Below are 9,265 nucleotides of genomic sequence, written 5' to 3' on the forward strand. Positions count from 1 at the left end.
AACAAAGACAAAAACAAAACAAACCAGTATGTAATTCAACAAAGTTTTAACAATATGTAATATGTACATAATGCATATATACATATATTTACATATATAAATACAAAATAATATGGCAACATGTAGGAAATCAAAAAGATTTTTACATCTGTGAAATAAATGGCTGCAAGGATATATATCAAAATATTAACAGTGGTTATCTCTTTTTGGTGGGATTTTGGGGGTAACTTTTTCTTTATGATTTTTTAAATATTTTTGAATGTCTTCTAATGAGGCTGTATTGTAATCAGAAACATTTCAGAACAAGTTTGTAAAATCCTGAGTTTCTACTGTCTGAGGAAGGTATTTTCAAAATGAAACTAACCCTCCAGCTGCTCACTAAACCTTTCAGTTTCCAGATGGAAGTTCTGTCTCTACCACTTGTGTTTTATTTCTTCCCTGACTTCTTGGCTTGTCCCACAGTGAAGGCTTCTGCTTCTCCATTGCCTCCTCCTTTTGCAGCACTAGCATCAGAAGTGGGTCTTGCTGGGACAGAGGGGCAGGAATGACACCTGGCATATGGGAGGTGACCCATCTGGCTTCCTTGTGACCTGGACATTTCCAGCTCTGTACTAAATATCTCGATTTCCTGTTCGCTTGTCTGTTGGTGAAGCCTCAGAAATAACCCAGGTTTCGTAAATGTAAAAAGCTTCCCATGGTTTCTCAGAGGTTGTCCTGCAGATTTCCTGTTGACAGAAACACAGGAAGAAGGAGTGCGGGGGCTGCACTGGTTGAACATTTGCACCCCAGTCTCTCTGCCTGTCAGTAACCCTGACGGGGGAGGCCTGCTTGCTTCTAGGTCTGGGAAACTGCTCAGCAGGCAGGATGGGCCTTAGCGTATCACAGCCAACCAGTGATCATCATCCAGGCATTGTTGCTGAGACAGCAGAGCTCAGTGATACAGCAATGGCACGTCAATCCCCAGTGACGCTCAGATTCAACCAACCGAAAGAACGAGAGAAATATTTAAGCTATGGAGCATGGGTGAGAGAATGGGGGTGCAGTGGGGGCTACTGTCAAGGGCTAATACAAATCTGCTTTAGGATTTTTTTTTTTCTCCTGTTGAACGTAGGCAACTCCAAAACAGAGGCTCTTCTCTCCAACTGTTATCAATGATTACTATGTGCACAATCCAGAACTGGTTATTGGGAGCTGGTTCCCTGTCCAAAATACTACTGTACTATGAAAGTCGGCTGCAGCACCAGGTCTGTGTTTGGTGACATGAGCCTGGCCAGTCACTCCAGCCAGCAGCTCACACACTGCCACCTTTATACACACACTGCACTGCAGTCATTTATTTTGCTTGGCTTGGCTGGCTCTTATTTTTTTAGCCTCTCTGCTCAATTAGCCTTTGTCAGTTGTATGTCTCTTTAACTGGTTTGTCTGCCTGACATTGGCCATTCCTCCCATATATAGTGTTAATCCTGATTGTCTTCAGCATGTGACTAGAGCAAAATAGCCTTAAATGGCCAAAAGGAGATTGACGAATGCCCATCAGGAGACTCTTTAAACAGTAGGCTGATAAAGGAAGCAGCAGACTGTAGTGGGAGGAGACAATAGTATTTATTCCAGAAAATCAAGAAGCATCTGTTCACCTGGGAAGGGAATATTATCTATTTTGCAGCTCCCTTTATGTAATTAGGGCTGCCTTTTTTTTTTTTTTTTTTTTTTTTTTTTTTTTGAGGCAGGGTCTTGATGCTGGAGTGCAGTAGCACATTTATGGCTTACTGTAGCCTCAATCTCCCAAACCCATGCCATCCTCCCACCTCAGCCTCCCAACTAGCTGGGACTACAGGAGCACACCACCACCCCTGGCTAGTTTTTTGGTATTTTTTAAATAGAGACAGGGTTTTGTCATATTGCCCAGGCTGGTCTCAAATTCCTGGGCTCAAGCCGTGAGACTGTCTCGGCTGCCCTGAGTGCCAAGATTACAGGAGTGAGCCACTGTACCCAGCTGGCCACCTTTTTATAATGCCAAAATAAATGCGAAAAATTATTCTCAGGAAAGGCAAGTTATATAAATTGAGGCAAAAAAAAAACTGTTCAAAGTTTTTTTTCATTAGTATTTTTATTTATAATTTGTGATCTGCATTGGTATCAGTGTGGGAAGTGAAGGGAGTGATTAGAAAGTAAATTTGGAATAGCAATTTGGAGGTGGGGAGAGAAAGTGTTTGTGAAACAGGCAAAGGGAGATTGTTGTAGGCAGGAGATGGGGTGGGCAGAGGGTGGAGGAGGTGAGGAAGATGCCAGGAAAATGTTTGTATTAAAAGATTTAATTTGAGGTAACCTTAATTTGAATACATGCTGTAAATTAAAAACCCCTTTTCTTTTCAACAGGAACCACTTGAATTAAAATTCCCAAACATCTCTTATCCTGCCCTGGGGCTCTTAAAGGTAAAATCCTGGCTTCCAACAGACCAGGAAGCACACATCCGTTGTCATCCTTGGGGGAATCTGAATTACTTATGTCAATCCATGCAACCAAGTGTTCCTTTTAGAATTCTTCTTCTGGCTGCACACGGTGGCTCACTCCTGTAATCCTAGCGCTTTGGGAGGCTGAGGCAGGCAGATTACTTGAGGTCAGAAGTTCAAAACCAGCTTGGCCAACGTGGTAAAACCCTGACTCTACTAAAAATACAAAAAATTAGTCGGGCGTCGTGGTGCTCACCTGTCATCCCGGCTACTCAGGAGGCTGAGGCAGGAGAATTGCTTGAACCTGTGAGGCAGAGGTTGCAGTGAGCCAAGATTTTGCCACTGCACTCCAGCCTGGGCGACAGAGCAAGACTCTGTCTAAAAAAAAAAAAAAAAAAAAATCCTTGGAAAAGTATATTTTCAATTTTTAAAACGGATCACATTCTATTAAGTGAAAATATCTGTAAGTATTTTTCACTTTAAATAAACCTAACATTATATTTGAAGTCTAAATTTATACAAAATAGAAATTTCGGGGGTGGTGGTGATTGTTTTACAAAGGGATCCTTTTTTTCAGAAATGCTTAGCTGTAGGATCCTTTTTTTTTTTTTTTTTTTTTTTTTTTTTTCGGAGACGGAGTTTCGCTCTTGTTACCCAGGCTGGAGTGCAATGGCGCGATCTCGGCTCACCGCAACCTCCGCCTCCTGGGTTCAGGCAATTCTCCTGCCTCAGCCTCCTGAGTAGCTGGGATTACAGGCACGCACCATCATGCCCAGCTAATTTTTTGTATTTTTAGTAGAGACGGGGTTTCACCATGTTGAACAGGATGGTCTCGATCTCTCGACCTCGTGATCCACCCGCCTCGGCCTCCCAAAGTGCTGGGATTACAGGCTTGAGCCACCGCGCCCGGCAGGATCCTTTTACATAGCTAACTCCCTGGTAATTTGAAATACATTTAAAAACTTGATTTATGTATACATTTTTAGAAATACAGCTCTTATGTAAAATGAGGTGTGGTATCAACTAAAATGTGTACAAGTTACAGTCAATGTCCCACATGGTTCAAAAATTAACAGATTTACTGATGTATTAAATGATTTAATATAAGTGATAATATAGCTGTTACTGGAAAGGTATCCCAATCCAGACCCCAAGAGAGGGTTCTTGGACCTCGTGCAAGAAATAATTCAGGGCATGTCCACAGGGTAAAATAAAATCAAGTTTATTAACAAAGTAAAGGAATGAATGTCTACTCTATAGGCAGAGCAGTGCTATGGGCTGCTCCACTGACTATACTTATGGTTATTTCTTGATTATATGCTAAACAGGGGTGGATTATTCATGAATTTTCCAGGAGAGGGGCAGAGATTTTCTGGAACTGAGGCTTCCTCCCCTTTTTAGACTACATAGGTAACTTCTGGGTATGCAATGGCATTTGTAAACTGTCACAGTGCTAGTGAAAGTGTCTTTTAGCATGCGAACACATTATAATTAGTGTATGAGCAGTGAGGACAATCAGAGGTCACTTTCATCACCACCTTGGTTTTGGCTGGCTTCTTTACGGCATCCCGTTTTATCATCAGGGTCATTGTGATCTGTATCTTGTGCTGACCTGCTATCTCATCCTGTGTGTAAAAATGCCTAAACTCCTGGGAGTGCAGCCCAGTGGGTCTCAGCCTTATTTTACCCAGACCCTATTCAAGATGGAGTTGCTCTGGGTTAAACGCCTCTGACATAACCAAGAAAAATTCAGTCAGTTCCTTGGAGTATGTAGTTGTGAAATTTAATCTATCTAAGAATGCACTCCATGGCCTACTTAGTGGCAATGAAAATAGTTAAGAATGACGTAAAGGCATGTACATTATGCTTCTCCTTATATACATGCTCATATATACTTACAATGCATAAACTATTTCTGGAGGGATACACCAAAAAAAAAAAAAAAAAAAAAAAAAAAAAAAGAGTAGCTGATTTTAGAAGGGTGAATGGAACACCTAGAGTGGTGGAGACTTTGCTGTATGCTGTATGAATTGTATTTGTTATCATGTGTAAATATCATTTAAAAAATAAAAACACTAGTTTTTACAAAGTACATGCAAGGGACCAAACTGGCTAAATGGATTACCCCATTTGGCCACTGAGGTAAACTCTAAAATTATATCTTACTCTCCCAGGATAGAGTACCAATTGCCTCAAGAACAGAATAAGGTGGAGAAAATGATTTTTCGTTACTACTTCTAGAACTGTTTATTTAATATATGAGTGACCATTCAGGAATGACTGGATGGAACTAAAGACATGGCTGGTGTGTTTTCCTGCCTTTTCCCCCTTCTTATCCAACTAAAAAGTTTCATCTTTCTAAGAAGAAGAAGAAAAAAAAAAACACGACATTAGTAAGTTAATACAATTTTTAAGAAGAAGAAGGAATTTTCTGTTCTTTCAGGGCTGTCTCCACATGGACCCTGGTGAGAGACTGACATGTGAACAGCTGTTGCACCACCCATATTTTGAAAACATCAGAGAAATAGAGGATTTGGCAAAAGAACATGACAAACCAACAAGGAAGACCCTAAGAAAGAGCCGAAAGCACCACTGCTTTACAGAAACATCCAAGGTGATAGTTTCAAATGATCTCCTACCTGCCACCTGGTACACAGAGTTGGAATCTTGACTTGAGAATGGCAGTTGTGGCCTTCAGCTCCAGCATGCTCATTCTAGCACTAGGACACAGGTCACAGGGTCTATCAGCCAGGGTCCCAGGGACATCTATCTCCTGAAGCCCCCTCTCCCTGAATCCTAAAGGTGCCCTTGTCCTGCTGTTTCCTGCTGCCACACAGGGGCCAGGGTTTCCGGCCTGCATGAGCACAGGTCTCAACAAGGTCCATGAGTATGAGTCCAGCTGAGCACACGTCTTGTACTTTGGAAAATGAAATCAGATTTTCCCCAGGCAGTTCTGTGTCATCATGTTCACCTTCACTATTAACTAACACTCCAGGTTTGTCCAAAAAAGGAGCTGTTTTACTCCTTGATCCTTTGTCAGAGTTTGCTAGGGCAAATAACAGTGATGAATGCTTTTGGTGAGATCAGCAGAATACATTTAACCAGAGAACAGCATCCAAACTGCACAATGGGAGCCTGTGAAGAAGACTTACTGGTATAAAATGGCCTTACGTTAAGCATCTTGTGATAAGCCCAAAGCTGTAATAATTTACAATGAACCGTAGTTGGAACCACAACTGCTCCTGGGTAACCTCTGGATCCGTCTAGGTTCTCCTTACGCTATAATGTATCTTGCCTTAGTCTTTCCCCTTGCAGCTTCCACTGCCTGGCATGCTGAATGGTACCAGGGTGGTGTGTGTGAGGCTGGGAGGAAGGAAAAGGGAGAAGAGTCCATGAGGAACAAGTACAGCATTAACTCCAGGGCCCTAATGTAGATCACAGTTACAAAATTAAGAATGTTTTAATTTTATTCTCATCATATATGATCCAGGTAGCAAAACAGGCCAGAAATAGACTCCTCCACTCCCACCCCAGAATTATTCCTTATCTCAGTGTTACTTTGTATTCAAGAGCAAACGGTTTTGATGGAAATATTTCTTATTGAAAAAATAGGGAAACTCCACTATTTGGTGTATTGCCTTTTTTTTTTTTTTTTTTTTTTGGAGTGCAGTGGTGCAATCTTGGCTCACTGCAACCTCTGCCTCCCAGTTTCAAGTAATTCTCCTGCCTCAGCCTCCCCAGTAGTTGGGATTACAGGCACATGCCAGCATGCGCAACTAATTTCTATATTTTTAGTAGAGATGGGGTTTTGCCATGTTGGTCAGGCTGGTCTCAAACTCCTGACCTCAGGTGATCCACCCACCTCGCCTCCCAAAGTGCTGGGATTATAGAAGTGAGCCACCGCACCCAGCCTGGTATATTGCTTTTAAATCCTGAAGGAATCAATTGATTTAAAAGTACTAAAAAGTACCTTTCTGAGGGGAACAGCTGAAAATTTTTTTTTCTGCAAAGGAAAAGTACTAAAAAGTTCCCTTTTTAGGGATACCTAAGGACATACAGTGCAATACAAAAAATACAGGTGTGTTCTTACTTTCATTTGACATTGATAGTAAATTCAAACATTTTCGGGAAGCTTGAAGGAAACAGGTTTGTCTTTTGTCTTTAGAGATGGGGGTCTTGCTATGTTGCCCAGGCTGGTCTCCTGGGCTTAAGTGATCCTCCCACCTCAGCCTCCCTAGTAGCTGGAACAAGTGTGCACTGTGCCATGCTTGATTTGCCTTCTTAACTAAGGGAAGAGAGTAAGTAGGCAAATTTCCTAGGTGCTGGTTACCAGTTTTCTGCTGTAAGACAAGGCAATGACTTAAATGATCCCTAAGATCTCAGCAAGCTCTCAACTCCTGTAAATCTATATTCTTTTCCCAATAACGTTAACATGTAGATTTTCCCTTTTTCATATTCTCTAAATCTTCTTTAATGTGCATGATTTTCCTTTTTAATATAAAATAAATCTTCAAAAAGGAGAAGCAAAGACCAAATTGAAACATTTAATCCTCTCTCAAGTCCTGGAATCTGTGCAGAAAGAGTATTTCGGTACTAAAAAGCTTAATTACCTCTTTTGTGATATATTCTAAATAATGAAAAAAAAAAAATGCATGGCACAGTTTTGAACCTAATTCTGTGTTTTGCATTTTCAGTTGCAGTACCTACCCCAGCTAACTGGCAGCAGCATCCTTCCAGCTTTGGATAATAAGAAGTACTACTGTAATACCAAGAAACTTAACTACCATTTTCCAAACATTTAAAGGTGCTAGGAGACATGATTTTAAAAAAGGAATCAATAGATGCTTTGAAGAAAATAAAACTTATACAGTTGATTGAAAACAATTACAATGTTGAAAACATACCAGGAGAAAACATAAGCAAGAAACTGGGAGGCCACTTGGCACAATACAAAGGGAAATTCCAGATCCAGTCTTCCATGGTTGACAATGGTGTCCAGAAAAGAAAGAAAAAACCTGTTTGGAGTTTCACTTGTATTTCAGTTTATGTAAGCAGCCGAGCTTATGGACAGCATAGGAACTGTCGCAAACCTCTGGCAAAACTAGATGATGTCAAAAAGATTTATGTTTCAGTTGTACCAAATGCCACACAAGAAAAATGGACTACGAAATACCTATATATATTTCTTCTGATCTCTGTTGCCTTGACTCCTTTCTCTTGCCTCTCAGATTATTTCAGCATATTTAAGGCTAGTTCTATTTCTTGAAATCAAAATGTTTAAAATACCATTTCCTGCTTGCTCTATTTCTTGATTTTTATATTTTAAAACATTTTGTGGGTAACACTTAGGTTCGAAATATTTAAAATCATATGAGTTATCACAAAGACTTGGTAATTTCTATATTTAATTATATCTTTATACATTTCATTCTTACTTTATAAGGATGTACCTTAGTCCCTTTTGCAGGCAAGGTAGATTTACTATCATCTGTCTACATTTATTCACCCAATTCCCCTTGTAAACAGTGGGATGAAGCTTGGCAGGTGATTAAGGCAGTCAAAGGGTAGAGCAAGACCTATAGGCTTTGCAGGAACTGAACCTGTTATCCTGAAAATAATTAGTACTTCATTCTATCTGGCACAGCCCTTAGACCTTGTACATCTATAGGCAAACCTGTAATATAGTGATCTGGGTTTCAGAAGAAATTGCTTGTGGGCTTGTTCATGACATGAGTCATGAAAGACATGATGTTTTCCCTGAAACATCTTTTCATGCTATGTATGTGTATGTATGTATGTGTATATATATATATATATATGTTATCCTAACAACTAATATATTACAATAAGTAGTCCAAAATTGAGGATTCACCGCTTTGTACAGTGAGACTTAAAATGACACATACATACATATGTGTATATGTGTGTGTGTGTTTGTGTATATATATATATATATACACATATATATATATATATATATATATATATATATATATATCCTTCCACCTCAGCCTCCCAAGCAGCTGGGACTACAGGTGTGTGCCACTATACCTGGCTAAATTTTTTGCATTTTTTGGTAGAGATGGGGTTTTGCCATGTCACCCAGACTGGTCTTGAACTCTTGGGCTCACGCGATCTGCCTGCCTCGGCCTTCCAAATTGCTGGCATTACAGGCATGAGCCACTGCATCCGGCCAAAAAGACATAATTAGCTTTGATTTGGCCTACTGCTCTTAATCAAAAAGCTTTTTCATCCTTGTCCCCTGGACACAAGGGCAATATGAAGCCTGATGTCTGTTTCTTACAGCTCAACACCATTTCTGGTTGATGTGCTGCCACCACCATTCCTAGCACTTCTCAGCCATGGTCTTCAAAGCTGTATTTCACTGTATTTTCAAAGCATTTCTTCTGTATTCTCATTTTCTTGTTAATTTTCTTCATGATGATGTCTGACCCCATTCACTTACTGTTAAGTAATCCACTGAAGTCTGGTGTCTGTTCGATAATTTTGACTACTTCAGGCACTTTAATGATATCCTAAGGCTTCCTAATGTAGTTTCTTGCCTAGACCTGTTAGTGGGTTAAATGCTAGTCCCAGAACTATTCAATTCCCGTTAGCCTTGATTCAGATGACAAGGAAGAATATGCAACTTCTGTGAATAGTTAAAGTTTTTCTTTTTTTCCCTTAACCCAAGAAAATGCACTTGATAGAGGCAGAGGACTATAACTGCCTAACTGAGCCAATAGTTTTACTGAAAACCATTCAGAATAGAAAAGTAGCTCTGGACTAATTGTGGTGACTCAGTTGTCTCACC

The 9,265-nt window shown here is 40.2% G+C and overlaps 1 protein-coding gene across 4 annotated transcripts in view; it reads left to right on the plus strand.

Moving 5' to 3' along the window:
- The window catches only part of CDKL1 (cyclin dependent kinase like 1), a 62,451-nt gene extending 54,712 nt beyond the window's left edge, over positions 1-7,739 (plus strand). For 3 of the 4 annotated variants that reach the window (XM_003930540.4, XM_074393961.1, XM_074393960.1), the window contains exons 8-10: positions 2,377-2,433; positions 4,895-5,065; positions 7,146-7,739. In XM_003930540.4, coding sequence (XP_003930589.1) covers positions 2,377-2,433; positions 4,895-5,065; positions 7,146-7,253 — 336 coding nt within the window. In that variant the 3' untranslated portion in view covers positions 7,254-7,739. The remainder of the gene's footprint in view (positions 1-2,376; positions 2,434-4,894; positions 5,066-7,145) is intronic. The other variant, XM_074393962.1, reaches the window with a different exon arrangement.
- The last annotated feature ends 1,526 nt before the right edge of the window (positions 7,740-9,265 follow it).

Source organism: Saimiri boliviensis, chromosome 2 (genome assembly GCF_048565385.1).
Source record: "Saimiri boliviensis isolate mSaiBol1 chromosome 2, mSaiBol1.pri, whole genome shotgun sequence".
NCBI classification, from domain to species: Eukaryota; Metazoa; Chordata; class Mammalia; order Primates; family Cebidae; genus Saimiri; species Saimiri boliviensis.